The following is a 24558-nucleotide window of genomic DNA, read 5'->3' on the forward strand; positions in this document are numbered from 1 at the left end:
TCCCTCGACCTGCTGGCCACGCTTCTTTGGATGCAGCCCAGGATACGATTGGCCTTCTGGGCTGCGAGTGCACATTGCTGGCTCACGTCCAGCTTTTCATCCACCCTTTGATAAATATTATCAAATAAATAAAATCAATTTTACTACTGACAGCTTAAAGCCCCAAGATTTTTTCTGAGATTTTTACCAAGAGGTATAAATTCTAGAGGATCAGGATCTTTAAAATGCCTCATACTGATACATACTGAATATCACATGGAGTATTTTCCCTGCATGAAAACCATGTAGGAAAAAGTTTGGGCTTATTTATTAATATACTAGTATCAGTTGCTGTAGCCAGGTAGGCTGTTCATTAATTTGTGCTAATGATAAAATCTAATAATTTAGTTGAAAGCAGAACATACTGCTTCAGTGCAATTAGGAAACCTTAGGACATCAGACTCCATGACTCGTAACAGATTATCAGCAAGTGTCTCTTGGCCACTTTGTAGCAATTTGTAGCTCTGGAGTTTACTAAACCTGCCAGTTTATTACTGAGCTGCACTGTTATTCAGAAATGCTCCTTTTTCTCCATGTTCTATTTTTTTCAAGCAGATCATTTTTATTTCCCAGGTTTCCCCACCTCATTAACCTGGGGTACTGTTTGTAAGCTCTCGGCAGCCTGAGAGCAGCAGGACAGTGAAGGTCCTGCAGCTGCACTGCAGGCAATTGCCTCTGACACTGTTCTACATTGGATCCATCAGTGCGGGTTTAGCTGGTGCTTGCACATGGGTAATTTTCTTCCTGCTTTTGAGGAAATACATTGCAAAAGCAAGCTATGTGTTTCCACTGTTATCTCTTTTGAAGGATATTTGGTACATAACATAACTTTTCTGGAAGGGTTTGCAGAGCATAAACAAGGATGATTTAGTTTTTTATTTGCTTTTGCCCTTCCTTGAAAGATGAGAGAATCACAGAATAATTTAGGGTGGAAGGGACCTCCAGTGACACCTCCCATGCAAAACAGATGCCCCGTCATATCTTACTTTTAGTGACGACTCCCTCTAATCGAATGATATTAGGGTGGTCAAACTGTCCCATGATGCTTGCTTCTCCCAGGAAGTCCCTTCTCTGTTTTTCTGTGTAGCCAACTTTCAGGGTTTTGATAGCCACTGAAATTTCCTTTTTAGAAGGCAGCTTTAGGCGCCCGCTGCAAACTTCTCCAAATTCTCCTAAAAAGGTGGGAAAATGACAAAAGATGAAATGTAGTTATTTCATGGGGATTTAAGAAAGAAGACTCGGCGTTCAGCAAAAGTCCCTGATGTTTACTGGTGGGCCACAAGCCGGAGCTCCAAAGGCGGCCTTCGGACAACTACTTACCATTTCCATGCTTGGGTTCTCCAGCTGTCAAACTGGACAATGTCACTTATTTACACTGCATATCCAGATGACTGCAGAGTAGAGGAATGCATAAATGTCACCAGAAAATTCCCTTTTTGTTTCAGTTGATGCACTTTGAGACAGTAGTAGGAGGGCTAACTGATTAACGCAGAAGTATCAGAATAGTCATGCATCCTTGTGAACATTATACTCTTAATTTCTCCCAAACAGAGATAGTGCAGTTCTCAATTATTTTACTTACTTCAATTAAAGTAGAAAGATAATTCATAACAAAAGAATTTATCTACACAGCTGCAAAGAAAAAAGAAATCCATACAGATTATCTTTGTTCTATCATCATTCAGATGGATCTAATCATGCAAATATGTACTCTCACTATGGGACTACAGGACCTGATAGTCCACCATGGATACTGTGCCCACTGTATATTGTGTGAGATCCCTAAATAGAAAATGGCAGATATCACTGCATGTTTACTTTTATACAACGTGGTTTATCCTTTGCTATGTAACATCCGAGAAGAGTTGGAAGCACAAGGAAAATTATCGTAGCATTCAAATGAGCAAGTATTAAATATGTTGACAAATTGCTGGAAGAAAACATCTCACTTGAAAATTTCTGTATTTAACTAATGATTTCATAAAGCATATAAGGAAGTTTCAGTATCTTAAAAAATGTTTGAGCAGTGACTGACTTTTGATTCCCAATTATCCAACCCCCTATCTTAGATTTCATATGATATAATAACCTGCACATACAACATCCCAGTTAAAATTACTGTAGCAACTTTTTGTCCTGTTTTAACGACAAAATAATGGAAATAATGAAAAATACAATAAAAACAGAGAATGGACAAAATATACAAGAAATATGATGGCAAGAATTGCCCTACATGATTATTTATATTTAAAGACAAGGAAAACACTTTACTGAACAGAGAAGAAAAGAAAGGTGTCTTGTTCTGTGGTTTGGGGTTTGTTTTTTTTTTCCTTTCAAGAAACTAGAGGGTGTTGTTGGAGGGCTTTGACACTAATTTTCCAATAATACATGCCTATTCAGGTTCTTGAGGTCTAAATATAAATAGCCCCTCATATGCCATGTTTTGTCAAGTGGCCTTGTATAGGAAGTTTGACTTGGAAACAAACAAACCTTATAAATCTAAATCTAGCTGGCATCATCTTTATGCAAACTGGGAATTTTTTTTTTATTTGTGAGTGAAACATTATGGAGAGAGTGATTATACTGCTTACATATGAGCTTTTCCCAACTTATCGTGTAGTAATCCTAAATACAATAGCATTACTATGCCTCTCAAGAGTAAAGGCTCTTGGAGCTCATTTGCCCACAATGATTCTTTCTTTATCTCTGCAGCTGACTGTTTACATTAAGCAACATCTGTGAAAACTAAAAATGACCAAAACCCACAGAAATAAGACATTTTTAATACGCAAATTTAAATCATGTTGCTCTTCATAGATTTAATGCTCAGAAATGTGTGATGGGTTGACAGCCCTTCACCATTGACTTCAGATGTGATACCACACAGGACACATTTTAGATGTTACATTCAGCCCATTTATCTGCAAATTGAAATTATTCTTTCATCAACCACCAATTCTTTCATCTTGCCACCAATATGGCTGACATTAGAGTCCATGTCCCATTTGTGGCACTGCAATTCAGGAATGATAAAAGGGAGTAATAACAGTGACCAGAATCTTAAAAGTCAGGGCTGTGTGTTTATGTTCAAAGCTCAGTGGATTGGTGTTATTTATACACAACAAGGAATGAGAAGAGAGAGACATGACAATAGTTTTGCCTTATCAAAATTATCGTTATAAATAAGATGGACACCGACTCCTTTTTCTATACACAAGAGGCAAACTAAAGAATAGTTGCAAATTACAATAAAGGTCAGTTAGATCAGGAAAAAAATTCTAACAGTAAGGACACTTGCACAGTACAAAAGATTTTTTAGGGAGGCTATCAACTCTTTTATCTTGGAGACTGTAAAGAATAAGAAAGAACGGTACCTAACAAGTCCTGTTTTGGGCAAGGGTGTGGACTTAATGACCTCTTGAGGTCACTTTTCAGCTTTATTTTCTAAGGTTTCTCTGTTAGACAGACAATTTAACAAAAAAAACCTGAACAAATGTGTCATAGGGCAATGACCTTTCTCTGTTGCTAACCCAGGCTAGGTTTGAGTCAACAACAGAGAGGTGAATGTCGCCATATCTTATTACCAGCTGCTGAGCTGCTTCATCTTCTAGGCATGGTACTGTGCTATTAATGTAATAACCAAAAAAATTAAAACCAGGGTATATCTTTATATACATATTTACTACTAAAATAGCACTTACATTACATCCATTGTTTCTAACATTATTTGTATTTCAGGCAGCCAAGACAGGCAGCAGCTCAGAAAATTAATTGTAAAACCTATTACTAGTAACTAATGGGTGTTGAGTTCTGTTCAGACTTCTTAATTAAAAATATTCAATCTCTGCAAGCCAAAATGACTAATATACTTTACCAAGAGCAAACACTGCTTCAGTTCAAATACTAACCCCAGCTCAATACTGTCAGAGCACCACAAAGAGGAAGACCAAAGCACATCTTGAAAACAGAAGAAGGGAAAAAAGTGCCTGAAATAAATCTTGTAATGTCCAGCTTCGTATTCCCTTTTCTATGTTTTAATGGTCCAAAAAGGTGTAACAAGCTAACCTCTTAAAACTATTGTTCAGTTACTGTCAATGGAAACTATAGTTATGGTTTCAGCAAGCAGTCCAGCAATCAATCCTTCATTTCTGACCGGAATTGTATATCTGATATTTGTTTCACTTTTGGGAAGGAAAAGGTTACGGCTAATGTCAATCAACACAGTCCCATTTAGCCATGGCTGCACGATTCAGAACTCGGGTGATTAATCGGATTCCACAAGTGCCTCGAGGCCAGTGGATACTGCAAGAGACTAACAGTTGGACCCTTCATAGCAATGGAGCTTACCGTTGTCCATGAATACAAAATGGGTTTACTTTCTTGGAAAACGATTTCACTGGAGAAAGCTCACTGGGCAGCCCAACTACGGTAACCTTTGGTTCTTTCAAATACAGGGCAGGATGGGTGCTACGTAAGTCTATCTGGTCAACACCCACAGTGACATGCAGTTACACTACATCTTTTTCCTGCAAATCATTATTATATGGTCCCAGGAAGAAATGGACTGGATCTCATCAGGTATTTTTTAGGAGGAATAAGGACTTGTGTACAAGTTGGAAGGTAGAAAACCTGGCACTGATTTTAAGAGCTGAGGTTGATGGCTTTTCATGTAAAGCCTTTCTGAAGTGTTTATTTTTAATTATGCTACACACATAAACATTGTATAACCTGCCCTGCAGACTGATATGTCTGTTAACATGTGGAAAGCAAATAGATATTATTAGGAGGGCTGTTCATGATATAAAGATCTCTCTTCAGGAGATCTTAATTTCTTTTTAAATAGGCTACTTAGTGCATCAGTGAATGGCATTTGCTGTGCATTTAGACCCAGGGGACAAGTAAAAGATGACTCTGTGAAATTAGCTACTCCCTTTACTTTGCTGTGTTTTAAATCATGATTGTACTGCTGTGCACAGAACTCCCTCGGAGTTGGAGAGGCACCTAAGCTGAATGTTTCATAAACCTTGTGAACCTCAGCAACGTTCTACAAGCCCTCACTGAGACACTGCAAAACTTCACAATAAGTTCATGGACAGGCAGCCCCTAAATTTTAGAAATACTTTGATCGACAAGATGTTATGTTACAAGTATGTTTAAAATTTGAAAGAAAAGCAAATGCTTGCTATCATGTTCAGCAAAGCACATAGTTAAATCTATCCCAAATCAAGTAGTTTCTGTAGTATTCTCTTGGTATCCAATTGGATTTAAACTTCTTAACTGGTTTGCTGAAGTGGATCCATAAAAACAAGTGAGTTGTTCTAAAAGAAAAAATTACTGTAAAGAAAAATCTGAAAAAGTGGCTCCTGACCTCAATTTTCTCATGCTTAGCCTCCCACTAAAATCCCTTGTGTTTTTCTTGAGGTTCTTTTGGACAAGAGTATTTCCTTATTGCATTTGGGTATGTTTTCAAAGCTATGTAAGCTGTCCTTTATTCTCAGAGACTTCTGGCTAAAGCTGTGAAAAACTACTTGGAAAAGTACTTCAGAATATCAAGATTACTTGCCTGACTTGAAGGTCTCATTACTTACGTCACACTTCAATGCAGTTAAATGAATCCCTTCTTCTCAAATCACTGTCTTTTTATAATTTCATTCACACATGTATTTGTAAAGGAGAAGGGCAGGAAAAGACCAAGACATCCACTCAAATAAGTCATTGACGCAAGTAAGAGACAGGAAATGCCTTTCTGCTTTTGGGGAGGAAAGAAGTGTTCCTGCAGAAGCAGCCTCGGAGGCACTCACTCTGAATGCAAAAGCTACCACGTGCTGAACGTGACAGCAGGGTAAAGTGATGCTACGAATGCATTTTGGAAGCTCCCAGCACTCTGTAGCCTGATTTTCATCTGTTCTTCCCTGCCTGGCTCTTCCTGTTGGCATTTCTGGCAACTGCTAATAGGAACTGCTAACTGTAATGCCATATGTAGTTTAGGCTACATGAAGCTGAGTCATGGTCTCCAACAAATGGCTTTATTTTATCTTGAGTTCAAGCTTCAATGCAGAGGACCTGCAGGAACCTACTGTCACTTTCACTGAAATGGAGTGGAGCAAAGGGACTTTTTTTTAAACCATCTGACTCTTTTAGGACATATCCCTTTTTGGAAGCCTCTCAGAAAACTCTTCCTCCATTTTCAGAGGCCATATTTGGCAAATTTTGGTTTACCTCTCATTCTCATGTGCATTCTTATTAAAAATAGGTCAGAACAATGAGTTATAAAATATGACATATCATTGATTCTTATGAATTTGTTTTCTAGATTCATATACTGCATACAGCCCAAGTTTAGAAAGCTTACATTTGTGAATGAAGGCTCCTGAAAGTCTTATAAGGAAACATACTGCTCTTGGACTTAGCTTGTCAGTAACCCCCTTCTCTATCCCCATATTAATTCTCTATTATGTGCAGTAAGCAGAGCTTTGCTGCCTTGACTGAAGATGATGGAGAACAGTGCACTCTTGTGGGGCGAAATTAACACCAGCAAGGAACAAAAATTCTACCTTTGCAGAAAATAACCTAATTTCATACAAGCAGTTGAGTAGCTGCAGTAAGAGAGAATGAATACTGTTTCTTTTCACTGGGTGATTCAGGAGATGCACTGAGTACAGTAGCTTGGTTCTACATTTTTTTCCACATGAAAATCTTTTGCTGTGCACTAAGAGTCTGTCTCTCTCACATCTCATGATTTTAATTCAAATAGTAAATTTAGAGAGAAGCAAAAAATCAATAATAAAAGAACTAGTAATTTTCAATGGATTGAAAATCAATAGTACTTCTCACAAATGCTTTAATTTAGCAGGAAAGCTAACACTTCATGATCTTCTGACTCAACGAGACAATCTGCCACTTCAAGGAGCAAGCACACATACTATCAGGAACTACATGCTGCACTGCAACATGGAGAACTCAGTGTGACGAGACTTTCTGTAATCTGGCTTGTCTGCTACAAAATCTGCTCATTTCGCCAGTTTGTTTTCTGTAAACCCAACAATCTATGGCGTCTGTATGGCTCAGACAATCAGTTATCAGACAGACAACCCTTTCCTCCTAAATCGATAATTCAAATCCAAAGCAGTGACCAAAATCAATCCAACGACCAAAGGTCATTGCAGTCTGATGGATACGTGGTGACTGGTATGAAATGAGTTTGTGGTTTCACTCAGGGCATAACAGTCAACAGTCCTTTTAAGGGAAAGAAAAGAAAACATCTTCACAGTTCATACCATTTTCTGTGCTGACAGATTTTAAAGAGAAACACAGAAGTGAGGCTGAACCCTCTTTTCACTCCCAACAGGGTTGCACCCAAGTGTGGGCTGACGGGTGTCCTTTGAAAAACTGTCTTGCTATCTGCTTTCTTTGGGGAAAAAATAGAACTGTGTGCCTTTAATTGTTCATATGCACCAAAGTCAGCTGTAAATATGACCTACTAATTTGAAGACTTAGAATGTCTTCTTTCCAGTCACAAGTATAAACCCAGAGATGTAAAACAATATATACAGCAAAAAGCTATCTTTAGTTCAATATATCTGATGGTCATTACCTGCTCCAACTACTTTATCAATGGATATATTAGAAGCTTCTAGTTCCTTGGCAAATTCATGCACAGCTTGATTGGGATCCTCATATGTATGCGGATCTACGTAAGTTCTCAGGCCTGGGAGTTTTACTGTGTAAAAACAAATTCAGAGAGAAAATGTTACTTAGACTTAATTAATACTTCTAAAGAAAGCTCATGAGACAATAGAAATCAAATCAATAGAAGAAAAAGGTATACTGTTTCTTCAAATCAAACTGCTTTTGATGGGTCTTCTGGAATCTTAATATAGAGTGAAACCAGAGACACTAATGTAGTTATCGCACAGAAGTCTGAAAACCGATTTTAAATATATCTGCACTTCCCATATTTAACTGCTTTTCAAATATTAAAATACTACCCACCCCTCCCAGCTTGCTACGTTTAGATGCTGCCTTATATTGTCACTTTCAAGGTAACAACAAAGCGGCAAGGAACAAAATGTGCGTTGCTACAGTCAACCTGAAAAGTTCTTAGGAATACATTAAGCAGAGCACATTAACTCAAACTTTTTCTTTCCGAGTCCTCCAACAAGGTGGATAAGAAAAGAAAATTATACATGAACAAATGCACCTGTGCCTCAATCCCTCTGCTAGTACGTACAAGGATGGCAGCCAGTTGTTCTTATTATTAAAGTCTGGTTCTAGCGCTCAGTTATGCTAACATCCACGTTGTTACTTTGTCCCCCTCTAGAGTTTCCTGGCCAGGGATTGTACTGTTTGCCCGGGGCAAGCGCTAGTTCAAACAACTGAATGATTTTAAGGGCAGTTTCAAGCTCTCCACATCTCTTCCTCCAGCAGGACTGGGGGTGAGAGGAACATATTATCATTCCCAACCTTTCTCTCCAGCAAAGATGCTGAAGGCAAAGCATAGCCTCATTCCCCCTCCCCGGCTCAAGGCCCTGCTTGTGCTTGTACCCGGTACCTTGTATGCCTGCCTCTGTATTCATTTTAGAACACAAAGATGTTTTGTTAACAAAAAGTGAAATAACCGTTACATCCAGCTTGAAGCTTTCTGCTTCTGACACAAAACCTGTGTTCCTGGACATGTATTCTAGCTTTTCCTAACTGTACCAGTTGGTCTTGTAAAAGATATTAACTCCTCCTACAAACACTGCCTTAACCCACTCAGGAATATCCTTTTCCAGCTTGGCATTATTATACTGCATCAATTTGTTGACTGCTAGAATAGTTAAACCTTTTTTGCTGGGGTAACACAGATGGGAAAAAATACCTTTGGACCATTAGTTAGAGTACACCATTGTTTTGTCAAACAATCCCAAGTGTATGTAAAAAAAAAAAAAAAATCAATTTTATGGAGATTTATTGGCCTCAGAATTGACAAAGAAATGATAAAACTGAGTTCCCAAGCTAATTGCCTCGAAAACAATGCAAACCGAGAGCCATGCTCTTAACACAAGGGCTGCGTGTGCGCAGCATTAAACTGTGTTTCCTTCAAGAGCCTGATGATTACAGAATTACTTGCATGTAAAACAAAAAGTAATTGGCTGTATATTGCTGTTGGTTAAAAATCTTGTAAATGCTCCTTTCCGTCCATGCTGAATGTACATTACAGGCTCCCTCATACCCTCAATAAAAATAACAACAATTAAAAGTTTCTGCACTGTGGGGTTTTTGGCTGCAGATTTTTAATGCTGACCCCAGAGGTTCCCAAGATCAGGTGATGGTGACTGCAAGGAGAATAATCCCTTCACGCCAATAATTAAGGGCAGCCTGTATAGTAACTGGGTTCTGTCATGAAAAACAGATAATAAACACATGCACATGTGTTAAGCTGTACTACTTTACAGCTCATTCTGTGCAAACATAATAATTTACATTTTCATTTTAACAGCATGAAGAGCCCTAAAGGTAGCAAAAAAATAAAAAGGGCCTAGCCAAAGAAGGCAAAGGGAGAGGATCTGAGGAGGTGAAACATTTTTGCTCCTTTGAAGTAATATTATAGGATTTGTAATAAGGCTGCAGGGAATAGTTCATGGCTGGAGCCTTTTTTAAAGTAATTCAGAATAAACTGACTTAAATAAACCAGCTGCTGTATTTAAGATGCTGAAAGTTTACGACAGCCATGGAAGTTACTTTATCCTTTTTTAGTTCATAGGAACAATTTTCTTATTCTTTGAGAAAGACTGTAATTTAGTAGAAAAAAGTTTCAACAGCAACACACATCCATATATACAAATCCTAACAGACAAATAGCTGCAAAATCAATAAATCATTTTCAAGAATTTCTAACAGAAATACCAGGACCATGATCAGCTCTGTTCTTACTACACAATGAATCAGCATGGCACTACTCAGAAAACAGTACATAAATATCTAAAGCCAAATTAAAAGCAATTTAATCCACAGGAATTTAACAGCACTGACATGTTTAAGGATAGTGATTGCAACTTTCCATTGTGTGGGAGTAAGGAGAGCAAATTCTGACCTGTTATTTGTCTGTGACACTTTTTTTACAGGCTGCTTTTATTTTATAACCTCATTAAATTTGGATGATGAAGCATTAATTGTATGGGCCACATGTAACCGTGTAGATTTTTTTTGAGACTAGTTGGTTAGCGGTTGTTGGGCTGCACGAAGCAAACCCACTGTTACAGCTTGTGTATCCCCTGACAGTGCAGGGGAAGGAGCACACATGTTGTGGATATGCATGCTCACGGCTCTCTGGAGATAAGGAGGGGCTCCAAACTTAAAATAATAATAATATGAACAGTCAGAGAACAGTTACTCCATTGTCATGGGGATTAGGAAGCAGTTCTAATTTCCAACTACTGCAGGTAAATCCCACATTAAAATGTTAATTCAATTATATTTGGTGGGGAGGCATCTGAGTGTAGTACCAACAGCTCTTTTCTTGCAGATGGTACAGCGCCACTGTTGTGTGAAAAACGCCCATGTACATTAACCTTACAACGTGCTAAGCAATAGCAATATATGGTTCAACATGGTTTACATGGTGTAGCAGGATATTTATCTGGAGCTGAAACAGTTTCAAAGACAAACTACTGCTTCTTATTAAAAACATGCTCATTAGACACCAAGAATTCTGTGGGTGAAAAAAGGAATTTCCAGTCTTGGTGTTTATGAAGGGCGTTATCTTCGCCCTGTAAGGATGAAAAAAATCCAAAATGCAGTGATAAAAAACCAAGAATCCCCCCCCCCCACTCCTGATCAGGAATGTTAAACTATCACCTTCCTCTCCCCTCAGCTTCTCCTGCTGCAAAACTAATTTATTTCTATTTCAAAGAGGGTATGGATGGAGCTTTGACTGTGATCTAGTCTTCACGATCCAGACCTCCTCTGCTATGGAAAAGTGCTGCAGGGTTATGCACATTGCAGAGAGGATCTAGGATCAGAGAGGAGCTGAAATACTGCAGGATGACACTCCCCTCCAGCCACTGGCCATAGCAAACTACTTCTTCCTGGTAGCCAGGACACGTGCCCGGGCTCAGAAAAATCAACACTTCTTCCCCTGAGCGTCTCTTGGATGGGATCTTGCTCCATGCTGTTGCTTTCACAGGGCACAGCCGAACAACCCAGAGTAGCCAAGAATAAAGTCCCATTTAGCCTTATTAAAATAGGTAGACAAACGTCAGAAATAAACAGGCTTCGGGTCTGGCTTTTGAACACATTTCAAAAGTAGCCCAGATTCTTCAGGATAAGCAAAATCTCACATCCTTAACTAGATACAATTTTTGTGATACAAAGGCAACGCAAGTCAATAGAAAGGCTCTCTTCTTAGTCCTGGATGAGATCCAAAGAAAGCACAGACATACTCATTCTTACAAGTGGGGAATCAGGACTTGAACAAAACATGTTTGTAAACAGAGCTGGATTAAAAAAATCCCATTAATTTGTGAGACACTTGTTTAGTAGTTACTTTTAATTTAAGAAACTACTCCAAATCACTTTTCAGCCTAAGCTTAGAGTAATTCCAAACTAAACTATTAGTGGGTCAACTTTGTCAAGCAAGCAATTTTCACAGTCCCTGCAGGAGTCATCAAGACGGGTTTCATTGATTTTATATTTTGCTTTGGGAAAAAAAAGTCATTTCTTAGACTTTATACAGCTGATAATGAGGTAGTTGAAGCTACACTCTGCATTTCAGTAATGCACAGCAGAATCAATATCATATTGCTAAAAATTATTAGTGGGTCAACTTTGTCAAGCAAGCAATTTTCACAGTCCCTGCAGGAGTCATCAAGACGGGTTTCATTGATTTTATATTTTGCTTTGGGAAAAAAAAGTCATTTCTTAGACTTTATACAGCTGATAATGAGGTAGTTGAAGCTACACTCTGCATTTCAGTAATGCACAGCAGAATCAATATCATATTGCTAACCACACGCGTTGTTTGAACATAGACAGCTATGTTTTGCTCATTACTAACCTGAACACAGATGAAAGAATTTGAAACAAAGGATAATTGTTTGGGGAAAATCTCCTTACCCACAAGAGAAGAGATAATTCTCTTCCCAATTTCACCTTCGTTTAAGTGAGGTATCACTTTTTTTTTTTTTTTTTAAATTGAAAAATACCAGTTATCTAGGGGATTAATTCAACAGATCTGGAAGCATTAAAAGGCTTCAGTAACTTACAATGGCCATTCCCAAAATGTAGTCTTTTCTCATCAGTGCCATGTTTAGACTTCTTGTATCCACAGAATCTACAAGCAACAGAGAAAAAAAATTAATATAGAGAATTTTATGTTAACTGCAGGTGGAAACAGAATAAAATGTTTTCCCTCCACAATTAAATGCCTGTTTGAAAGTTTAATGATATTTACATTCTCTGTGCCCTATAGAGGCATGTTATGTTCTTAGGGAATTTGAGGAAATTGGCTAATGAGAGGATTTGTTGATTTTTGACCCCTACAGTTGAATTTTACAATTGCCTAAGAATGTGTTTATAGCATTTTTTAACAACTGCTGCATGACTGGGGCTGCTAACGTTAACGGGCTCATTACTGAGCATGAAGCAGTGTTCGGAGCTCCTGGGCAGCAGACAAAGGAGAAGGTGCAAACCAGCCACACTACTGCCCAATGACACCCAATTTGCCATGCTCATCAAGGCCACTCGGGGAAATGGAAGCGGGAGTAAATGTGCAAACCAGATGATAAACTAACCTCCCAATCAAGACGTACACCACAACTGTGAGGAGAATAATGGCTACTGCTGCTGAAATGGCAATCATTACGACCTGGCTATTCTCACTGGAAATGGAGAATGCTGGAAAGTTAACAAAAAAATATATAAATAACCCCCCACACACATAACATTGATTACATCACAATTGACACTCATATAGGGAACAGACAGATTAAGTCATCACTATACAGCATTTGGTCTCCTGCCAAATATTTAATCTACTAAGTAATTTTTCATCAGACAAATAAATACAAGGGAAGAAAACAAAAGACTGGCCATCTTTGACAATTTACCAAAGTTGTTTCTGCTACTGCTGATTTTTACTCTTGTTGATTGTAGTAACTGCTGTTCAACTGATACGTATACATATATGTAAATACAAACATACATACCATGACATACATATATTTTGTCATGGTCAGTAAGGAATTTTTCCTTGGCAAGAAATCCCAGCCAGTCAATAATCATCATCCTTACTCTCACTTCTGTATGACGGAAAGTGCTTTAATCAATTAAGCTTCCCAGTTAAGCTTGACAGTATCCCCGTGAAGGCTGTCAAAAGCCAGGACACACAGAAGCAGATAGAAGGAGTATCCATGGTTAATCAATGTTGATAGGAAAAAGAAGGGCTATTTTCTGCCTTACGTTGGATGCTTCCCTGTGGTCCCTAAGCATGGAGCTTTGGTGCGCTAGACTGCTATACAATGACAGGACAACTTTAGATCTTAGGCGTTATGAACAATCTTCAGCAGGTGCCTATCGAACTTCACTGAGCACAGGAGAATTAGGCTCCTCAGCACTATGTTTCAAGTTAGCTGTCCAAACTGAGCTGAAAGCTAGCACTCCTGGTCCCCACAAATTAGACAGTTTGTGTACGTGACTGCTCGGAGTCACATCATTTCCCTCGGGAAGAAGCCTCTGCCTATTATAGACCTACAACTGCACTCGCGTAGTTACGATAACTTGGCAATAGGAACAAAGTTATGCGATTTCTTGTCTATCTGTGTAACTTGTATGCTCGTTATTGAAATGTGCACCACTGTCTCCTGTCACCTGCCACATTTTCAGACAGCTACTTTTTCCTTTTTTATTTTAATATTACTTTGCAGAGAAAACCCATTAACCTCTAAATTGTGAAATTTGTTATCACTGCAACTGATTTTTTATCCTTGCTGTACTTGTTTGTCCTATCTTGAGTTCCAGTTTCATCCAGTATGCCAAAGCTCCATGTCACCCTACCAGTGATTTGTAACTATTTTTTTAAACAAGAAGCTTGTTTGCTTTTCAGAATACAAGCTGAGGTGGGCAAGGAAGAAGTAGGGATGAAATACAGAACATATCTCAAAAATACATGGATGACAAGTGAAAGACCATTTGGCTTGACGCTACTCTTGGTTAAAAATTTGTTGCTTTTAGCAGAGCACTTCTTACACCATGGGTTCTCAAGTCTTATAATGAGTACATGAATAAGCTTTATGAGAGTGTATCAGAATTATAGTCCTTAGTTGTGTTATAACTCTGAACAGCAGATATGAATCTTCTGCGAAAGCCTGACCTAAAAAGCACAGTCTCTGATTATGCATCATCAGTCTACATCGGTAACTGGGTACCTAAGCAAAGGCTGACTTTTTGATGCATTAAGCCACTTTCAGCTTCTAGCAAAGAGAAGGTCTGATTTACTATATAGTACCAAGTGATAAGAAAGTAACATTTAAGACGATGAGCTTTATTAAAAGTCTTTCTGATATAATAACAGAACTTGTAAAGAATACTTACAAGGTCATCAGTTAATGTTATTATCTAGGCATTAGAGAAAAGAAAAAGGAGTGCTGGACCAGTAAATAACTTCCCCAAGGCCACCCAGAAATGTAGTGACAGAGAGGAGAAGGCACCCAAACAGCCCAACTCCCTGACCAGCTACTCAACTGAATGACCATCCTTCCCGGACTGTGCATATTAATTTCATCTCAAGGCTACGTAGGAGACATCAGCAATGCTCCGCAGTAGCAAGGAGAATTACACACTGACCCACAGGAGTAATGGACCAATATAATATTAATCCTCTAGGAGCAGGGGTTTATAGTTCATAGGGTTCAGGCCACAAACTTGGAACAGCGCGAGGCTGTGAATCTGTTTTTCTATCAAACTTCCTCCCTTGGCAGGAGCCGTGTTCTAGCAGGGTATCAATTCTGGCACGAGGCAGAGATCAAGTAGGGAATGGAAGAAAATACCACCTGTGATAGTCATGGTATACTTTTTATAGCATGTTTCAAGTTTAGTGATAAAATATAAAGTTATATAGTAACGCTACCCAGAAAGACACATCATAAATAGTTATGAGTCGCATTCACTAAACTAGGAAAGGAGTGAAAGCAGCCATTCAGATCAGTCAGAAACTGGGCAGGATGTCAGTATAAACCATTTGAACAAACACATACAATCTGGACTGGTTTCAAATTCAAACTTGCGGCTGTTTGTCCCATATCCAGCTGCAGTTCGGGCTCGAATTTGGAAGACGTAGGTGGTATCAGGTTTGAGGCCGCTGATGGTAACATTGGTGCCTTTGGCTCTCAGAATAGTATAGCTTGTCTCTTGTTCCTGCTTTTGGGAAGAGAAATTATCAGATTAAAACCACACCCTAAAAAACAGAAACAAGAGGTGGTTGGTACAAAATTACTACACATCACCTGGAGAGCAGCGGCATTTTTTTGAATATTTATAGCCTGACAAATGCTTGTACAGCCATTCATTTTCAATCAGCTAAAAATCTTTTGATTAGCAAGAAATCTAAATCATTAGAGCTTCTACGACCTTGTGCTGTAAATTAAATACTAGACATGCTGAGTATATGACATTTCATTAAATGGCTTTGCATCATTTTGTCCATAGTCTGTAATACAACAAGAAAATGTTAAAACGTTACTTAAAAGTCATAAAACAGATTTGCCTACTGCACTGAACTGGAAGTTGTAACAGGCCAACTTAGACATTTTAGGGCCCTGCAGAGCTACTGCAGGATGCAATTTTTACTGCCTCATGTTTTACAAGACAGTGTTTACCTTTATAACAGTCAGAAAAGAAACTCCATTCGGGCTCCTCATCTCAGCTCTGCGAACAGGCAAATATAATTGGTTTTCTATTATGCTATAAAAACTATGAGATTGATGCATCCATCCTCATGTGGACAAAACCCCACTGAACTTGCTCCTGAATGAGTCTTGGGCTTTAGTAGCCAGAAAGGAAATGTGTTTGCTCCTTACTGCTCTTTGCTAAAGAGCAAGGTATCATCCCCAGTATGGATGATACGCTCACAGCCACACTCTGCTTAACAGTCACATATTTCTGATATAACGACTTTTTTTTATAAAATAAGAAATGGACCATTTTGTAATTTAGTAAGTTTGGATACACTTCACACTGTGTAAAAAGCTAATTCTGATAAAAGTATGTCTCAGTCCTACTGTAAGCACATAGTCTAAAAATTTAAGCATGCATTTGGAGCTTGAGGTATTGCTTATTTTACTAAAGCCATCCTGTACCAAAAGAGCATTTTTGGCTTCCTAAAAATGGCAGCTGGAACTGCCTCAGAAAAAGTCTTGGACAGCGGCCACACGTGGGGAACTGTGAGAATCTCAGTTGTTTAGGTTCCCAACCAGGAACTTTTTTATTCTGGAGGTGGTGGGCATTTCATATGCCGCCCTTTTACTTTGAACACTCTGAAATACACTAAAACCATTGAGTTTTGCCTGGTTGAAAGCAGACGCTGAGTTAACGTATGTCGGATGCAAACAATCTCACCTAATTCCCACTGTGTTCTATGGCATTGCATTAGCTTGCAAGGTACTGACATTTTAACTTTGATAAGACTAGAGTGCCGATGCACAAGTACAGAGCTTGGAAAATACTCAACACACTCCTTGCCAAAGCCATCTCACCTTCATGTGAAAAGTTCAAGTGACTAGAGTCGTTTTAGTGTGTGTGCTCTGCAGTGCTGTCTAAAGTAAGAAATTTAGGTTTATTCTAAGTTAGTGGGTGGACATCAGAAACTGTTCACTTTAGTGCTACAGAAGCCTAGCTACCCTGTTCTTGGCAGTCTTTGATACAGAGACAAACAGAAGCATTTACACCATGGTTAGGGAAATTGCCAGAATTTCCACGTAATATTCAACATTATGCACATGAGTAATCACGGGGAGGGGAGAAAAAAGAAAAAGTAGCTAAGCCTAAAAGTGCCTAAAAGTTACCATCCAGAATCAAAACCTCAGTTAGGGTCACCTGGGCCTAGTCTTCAAAGAATGACTATAAAAATGTTTACCATGGCCCATTTTCTTTGCACACTAAAAATATAAAGGAAAACAGCATTGGACTGCCTCATAGTTTCAGAATACTTCTCTGAAAAAGTTTTCTGTTATAAATTCAAGGGAGAAAATTTACAGGAAGACATTCTAAGGAGCTAACAGGTTTCAGTAAAATTATTTATTTTTGAGCTAACAAAGGCCTAGTAGTATAATTTGCAGGCTTTCCTTATCTCATCATTCAGCTGAATGTAGGCAACTCTTTTAATTTCAAAGACATAATAATCTTGTCTTTAAAACAAAATCTTTTGTGTATGCTATGACTGGACATTCATTTTGATCTCACTTCTGGCTGCTTGTATGAAATGCAAACATTTCCTTCTTGTGCAGATACATACGTGCAAGAGAAAATATAGTCATGGTGCTGTCTGTTAATAATCCGCAATGGAACTTGGAAAATAAACGTTTAAAACAATGGTATGGAGGATGTCATGGTATCTTAGTTTATGGTAAGCTTTTTACACACATATTTTGTAAGTCATTTTTTATGTTACTAGTAATCAAATCAGTGAAACACCACATAAAAGCCCAAGTTTATCTTTCTTGGGGACGAAGTAAAACTTCAGAGATACAGCACTATAGCTGCCATAAGCAGAAAGAATATACAAAAAGCAGAGTCAGTCTTTGCCAAGCAGAACTTTAATCAAACACTCTGTTTGATGATAAATTTGAACTTGGATGCACAAAGCGTATTCTTCCTGAATATTTCTGCATAGTTTACCAGACACAGTCTTTACTGGGAAGCAAGTCCCACTACTGTTAGTGTCTCATTTGCAAATGACATTTTATAATTTTAAACTATGTTTTACAAAAGACATATTTTGGATACATTTAACATTTAGAGTGGCAGTACTAGCGAGAGTGAACGGTATGTCCTTTTTCAAATAAGCACAGTAAGTGTTTATATTGTATGAGGAAGAACATTTTCTCCATCAGCTGCATGTACACTTGAGAGGCCAAAACCAGTCTACGCATCTTCGGGAGGAGCGCAGAGTCCCCGTACTGCTTCCCCTTATTGCCAGGCATGAACTGTTTGTCGATACGACAGTTCCTACAAATGTCGTGGAGTATACATGGCCTACCTACCCTCAAAGCCAGATTAATAAGAGTTTAAAAGCAACTAAGTGCATTTGCGTATAATTTACTTTTTCAGCCTCAGAAAGAGCACAAACTAGGTATCATTATTTATTTGTTGGCTTTAACCAGTCTACGGAGCACACAATTTCAATGATGGCAAACGCAAATCTATTTTAGTAATGTGAGACTGCAATTAAATTTCACTCATTGTTTGCAGCAGACTTCACCTTAATAAAGTGTGTGGGATTTAGTTATCAGAATTGTAAGCCACATATTTAAATGAAGCAATTAATAGTTTGTGTGTGGTATTTACGACATGGCTTTTTTTTGCATGACAAGATACTCCTTCCAGAGAACATAATTATGTGAGCAAGGACACGGATGAAACAAAGTATCTGCTTGCGTAAGAAAAAAAGCTGACTTTTGTTATACGTGCACTTTGATGGCTGAGACAGTTAAAATCCAGCATAGCCTTATATGGACGGACTAAACTGGGGTGTCATTTGGTCCCACTAACTTAACATAAAATGTTCTGCCCTACCATAAAATAAATGCCTAGAAGTTCCATACAGTATTCCTCTGAAAGAGGATTTTATTTCTTTTAAATGTTTCGAATAAATAGTAACTGGGGTCTCAGAACCAGGCCCTATAGATTTTTACAGAGAATACAATTATATTCCAAACAGCGAGTCTGAAAAACTGTCGCTCTCTGTTCATAATGTTATGCCTTAAAACCCCATAGGTTCATTCCAAAAAGTTAAAACAGTTTCCCAAAACTGTAGCTCCTAATTTCTCTAGAAACATCACACAAAGCTCTATTCTCTCTTGGTTACAAGAAGTGAAATCACTGGTGAAAAAAAACCTGAATAAGTGAATTAATTACCCTTGCAGAAAATAAATATTTTCCACATACTTTATGCCAATAATGCATTAGAAAAACTACATGATATCATAATTTAGATACAGGACATTCTATTTTTATTCTAAATCTATTCCAACATCCTGAATATCAGTAACATTCAGTTGCCCATAAATATCACGTATTCTCTGAAATTTAAGAACAACTTAACAAAAAAAAAAAACCCCACATTTGCAGGGACAAGGTGTATGACAGAATTGGGTTGACCTGTATTACTCTATTAATGCTGTATTTATTAATTTCTAAGAGATTACAAAAGGTATGGCAAGGAAAAACAAGCAGGAGGGAAAAGAATGGCTCAACATAAATCATCTACCAGCCATCAGGTACGACTTGTCAGGGGGAATACCCAGATTGCTAACTGTGAAGGGTTTATTTCCTAGCAGCTGTCACTTAACAGCAGTGGGTTTTTTGATGAGCACAACCAAGATGATTTCTGAAGCAGAAAATCAAACGGACTGGACCAGTTTAAAAAGAAAGCTCTCTTTTCAAAAGAGGAGGAGAGGGGGGCTGCTTAGAGATCTCAGACTGAAAAGCAGCATCTTCCAAAGGTGTTTGGAGAAGAAATGAAGAGTAACAGTCCAGCATGGGCTGCCCTGACCTCAGGTAAGTTTATCATGCACAGAGTAGTAGTTTTCAACCTTTTTCAATTTGCAGACCTAAAAAGGGCAATGGATTAAAGCCTCCTGACAACAGATTTGCTTTTCTTAGTTACCTTTCACAAACCCTGAGGAATAGGCTTCAGACTCCCCAGGGGGCTGCAGACCACACATTAAAAAACACTGGTGTCAGAAGGTTGTTTTTTAAAAACCCTTTGCTCTAAATGGTCTGGCTCCTATTGTCAAGCAGTTGGTTCTTTGGTTTAAGAAAGCTGTCTGGTGCATATGAACTCTTGATCACAGACTTCAAAGGGAAGAAACACATGTGCAAGATCAGCCTCGTATAACTGGTTGTCTTATGAAGCTGTCTTATGACAACCAGTTGCTCCGTAAGACTGGATATACTCGGTGGGAATAGCAGCCGCATGCTCAGTCTGTGCATACAACAGTACTGGAAGGTGACAATTTTCTTGAATAAAGCAAGCCAATTTCAGTGTAGAACGATGATCAAAACACTGCAAAAAACCAAACACACAAATAAAATTTCTCGGTCGTTCAATTAAAATGAACTAAATGCACACAAGGGGAAAAATTCTCTCCCTTTGGAGCAACTAAAACCAGAGCGATCGCCCTAATGCCACGATGTGCAACACACCTGCGTGTTACATCCTGCACCTGTGGTACTCGCACAGAGCCACCCAGGCAAGGACTTCCACTTGGGGAGGCTGGAGGTGGAGCTGAGTCGGGGCTGCCGCAGCTCTTGGAAAGCAAAGGTACGGCCAAAGGCAGCAAGAGCAGCCAGGCAGGTCTCAAATGAAGCACAAGTTAATCATGCAGATAAATAACCTGGCCTGTGCAAAACAGGCTGAAGTTCTGGGATCTTTCAGGCGTAGGCTCTTTGTGAGGTAAATAGCTCTTCCAAGCCTTACTAAAAGGCAGTATCTATTTTCTTTAAAAAAAAATTGGAAACGAGAGAGCCTAAATAATTCCTGCGTCCCCTTCAGTGCTGAGGATGTACAAATAAAGGCAATCTGATGTATAAGCCGGTTCTCTTTTACTTCTCAAGCCCAGGATCCGGACTTGATCCTGTCCCCATTGAAATAACAGAAAAAAACCAAAGTGAAAGTCTATAGGCTACTGATCTATAAGGTGAGACTGAACTGAAATGTGTAGGAAGCTTTCTTTTTCCCCTTTTATCAGTAGTACTATGTATGTTCAGATTTTTACCAAGGTCTTTGAAGGTTCTAGTGCTCACCAAAAAAACCCCACCCAAAATCAGATGACACATTAATTTGGGAGAAATCTTTTCAGAATACGGCCTTCTGATCCCCATTCGTCGGCTGGAGATCAGGCGTAGACTATCAATACCACATTGTCCCACTGGTAAACTCCATGAGAAAACTTTCTAAAGATTAACTGAATACCTGTGGAGTCTTTTTTACAGCAGTTTCTAAGTGGATATTGGCACCACATCTTCCCTGGTACGTATGAAACATAAGCCTGATTTCTAGATATGAACAGCATTAGTAAATGCTAAATTAAATCATTATTTCTGCCATTTTTTCAAAGTTTGTCAACTTCAGTAGCAATATATTCTATCAAAAGGTCTCTCTGACCAATCTAAAAACGGCTAATACCGCTATTCACAATCTTCACAACAATTTATGGTCTTTTCAATTCTACCAGTAAGATTTATTAAAAAAACCCATTCTGTTACGACAATTTATTTTTTTCCTAAATACAGATCTATATATGATGCGGAAATCAACAGCTGTAAATACAAGAAAATGTCAATATAAAGCAGAACCTATTAAATGGCAGATTTTCTTTTATTTGTTGCTATTTACAACTGGTAAACCATGAGAAAACTTTCTAAAGATTAACTGAATACCTGTGGAGTCTTTTTAACAGCAGTTTCTCAGTGGATATTGGCACCACATCTTCCCTGGTACGTATGAAACATAAGCCTGATTTCTAGATATGAACAGCATTAGTAAATGCTAAATTAAATCATTATTTCTGCCATTTTTTCAAAGTTTGTCAACTTCAGTAGCAATATATTCTATCAAAAGGTCTCTCTGACCAATCTAAAAATGGCTAATACCGCTATTTACAATCTTCACAACAATTTATGGTCTTTTCAATTCTACCAGTAAGATTTATTAAAAAAACCCATTCTGTTACGACAATTTATTTTTTTCCTAAATACAGATCTATATATGATGCGGAAATCAACAGCTGTAAATACAAGAAAATGTCAATATAAAGCAGAACCTATTAAATGGCAGATTTTCTTTTATTTGTTGCTATTTACATAAAATTTATGAAGAATTCAGTTATTTGTGAAAAGTGGGAACTTTCATAGTGCAAACCAGTCACTAAAAGGATTGCCCATCTCTTTTCCAAATCATTTTTGTGTAAGAGATGCTTGCATCACAGGGAAGCACTAACACATGGACACTGACAAATAAATGTATGAACACTGACAGCGTAACAGAACTGAGTAAGTAAACTGTACTCAAAAAAAAAAAAAGGTCTTACAGCTTGTCTGCATTACTTTCTGTATTTGTTCTGATGTATTTGGGGATGAACTTGGTAGACAACACAACTTAACAATTTCACTTCATATTTTCATGATGTTCTCCTTACCAAAAACTGAAGTTTCAACACTTGGTGTCATTGAGGCAGACAGTGAGTGAACAGGGGTGTCTGAATGCTTAACATAGGCAAGATGCAATAATTTCATTACAGTATTACCAGCACAAAAACCTCCCTTTTCAATCTTTCTTCCCACCTTTTCATAGTATTTGACCTCGTAGTCCAAGATGATCCCATTCGGATGTTCAGGTTCTTGCCAAGACAGAGACACACTGTTCCTGGATGTCCTGTCTTTCCTTATGACTGTGATGGGGGATGGGGCTGTAAAGGGGATGGGGGAGGCGGGAAGAGAGAAAAGCAAACTGAGTTTATCTCTGTTCCAATCCTTGGCAAAGAGTGTTGTTTCCATTTAAAAGACTCATGAACATAGGTCTGGACTTGTATCAACATTCAGCAGCTGGATTATAGTCCTAGTACACATGCCTTAAAGCATACTGGCCTCAAGGAAAATGAGCTGAGATTTTCTGTTAGACTGGCGGACCAGTGGCAAGACAGCAGATGGTTTCGATCTGCTACTACAGTGTAAGCAATGAAATACATTTGATATACTAAAATAGAGAACAAAATAACAGTACTACCTATTTGTTATAATGCTGAAGTATTATCATTACCAGACTCTGCAGAACTCTGACAACATTTTCATATGCAAGTGTAAAATGGTGCTGGGGTGCATTACGTACAAGGAGCTCCTGGTATCCACGGCTAGTAATAACCATCAGCATACTGCAGAATACAGCCTCTTTTGTAACATTATTTGGTAAGCTCTCCAGATACAAATTGCTCCCATATACACTTCTCCTTTACCACATTTCTTTGAAAATGAACTTTGAAGAAAAAAATCTGAACTGCAAAATAACCTCATTTCTGATCTGTATTAGCTAGGCATGACAATTGATTGCATGTCACAGACTCACCCACCACCCAAAACTTGGAAGTACTATCAACGTTAGAGAAAAAAATCATCATTACCTAAGATCCTTGAACATCAGTTCAGCTTTAGACCACCCAGCTCTACGTGATCTTCCAAGACCAGACCTAGGTTTCCTGGACTCACTGAAAGCTATGCAATTTTTAAAATTATTTTTTCTGTTTCTTTTGGGTTGGCTTCCCACTTCAAATGCTTCTCTTCCATGGCTTTGGCCAAAATTCATCAGATGATAGCTTACAGATCACACATTTAAGGTCGTAACTGTCATTTTAAAAAAAATCTTTTACCAATAAACAGCCTTTTATCTTATCATGTAAAACAAATGTGTTTATAAGTTCAACATTGTGCTAGCCTAATAAAAAGGCTCTAGCTGATCTAAACAATTTAATTTCAGCTGAATCCTATGAAGCTTTTACTGTTCGTACAAAACTAGTTGCACCGTACAGGCATTACACTTTTGCATGCATTAGCCAGTGTCCTTTCTGTTTGGGTTTTCATTCCTGTAAGAGAACTTTCAAAAGCCAGAAAAAAAAGAAGTTTTAATTAAAATAAATTTTGGAAAATTCATTCTGTGTTTGATTTTGCTAAACTTCCATCAAAACATACCTTCTAGTCTTGAGTCATAATCTAAATGTTGACAACCTCCTTTAATTGAGTAGAGCATCTAGAAAGCTACATACATCCACACAAGCACATATGTATATACACACTTCCACGTTCCGTTTTGGGTTGAAACACATCCTCTGAGTAGCATTTTCATGTCACATGGTTCACAATAGCTTTCTGAGAAGATTAAAAAGTTGCAAAAATCCCCTTTTTTTTTTTTTTCTTCTTTCTTTTTTTTCCCAGCAGGAAGAATTTATCCTGAATTTAAATTACTGAAATCAGATTTTGGAGGGTTTTTGCTTTGTTTTGTTTTATTTTTTTTAAAGTAGAACAGGAAAGAGTCTCTTTCTATTTTACTTAGACTCACCAGATATATGCTTGCTGAAGAGCTGAAAAGCATTAGGGCAAGGTATACAGGACTGGTTTGTAATGAGCATCCTTCAGTAATTCCACTTGAATTCCACTCAAGCACAAACCAGTGCTAGGGCCAAAATACAAAGTGGTTAGCTGGCTGGATTGCTCTACCGCAGCCAGCTCTTTGTTAACTCATATACCCATGCTTGCTGCTTTTATGCTCTTGTA

At 38.2% G+C, this 24558-nt stretch overlaps 1 protein-coding gene across 1 annotated transcript in view; it reads right to left on the minus strand.

Annotated features, from left to right (window-relative positions):
* EPHA3 (EPH receptor A3) overlaps positions 1–24558 on the minus strand; it is a 220310-nt gene that overhangs the window by 39645 nt on the left and 156107 nt on the right. Inside the window, exons 5-10 of the mRNA XM_009274576.1 lie at positions 22579–22703; positions 15273–15435; positions 12813–12915; positions 12285–12352; positions 7634–7759; positions 1026–1211 (exon numbers count right to left, since the gene is read on the minus strand). Coding sequence (XP_009272851.1) covers positions 1026–1211; positions 7634–7759; positions 12285–12352; positions 12813–12915; positions 15273–15435; positions 22579–22703 — 771 coding nt within the window. The remainder of the gene's footprint in view (positions 1–1025; positions 1212–7633; positions 7760–12284; positions 12353–12812; positions 12916–15272; positions 15436–22578; positions 22704–24558) is intronic.

Source organism: Aptenodytes forsteri, unplaced genomic scaffold, assembly GCF_000699145.1.
Source record: "Aptenodytes forsteri isolate BGI_AS27 unplaced genomic scaffold, ASM69914v1 Scaffold287, whole genome shotgun sequence".
NCBI classification, from domain to species: Eukaryota; Metazoa; Chordata; class Aves; order Sphenisciformes; family Spheniscidae; genus Aptenodytes; species Aptenodytes forsteri.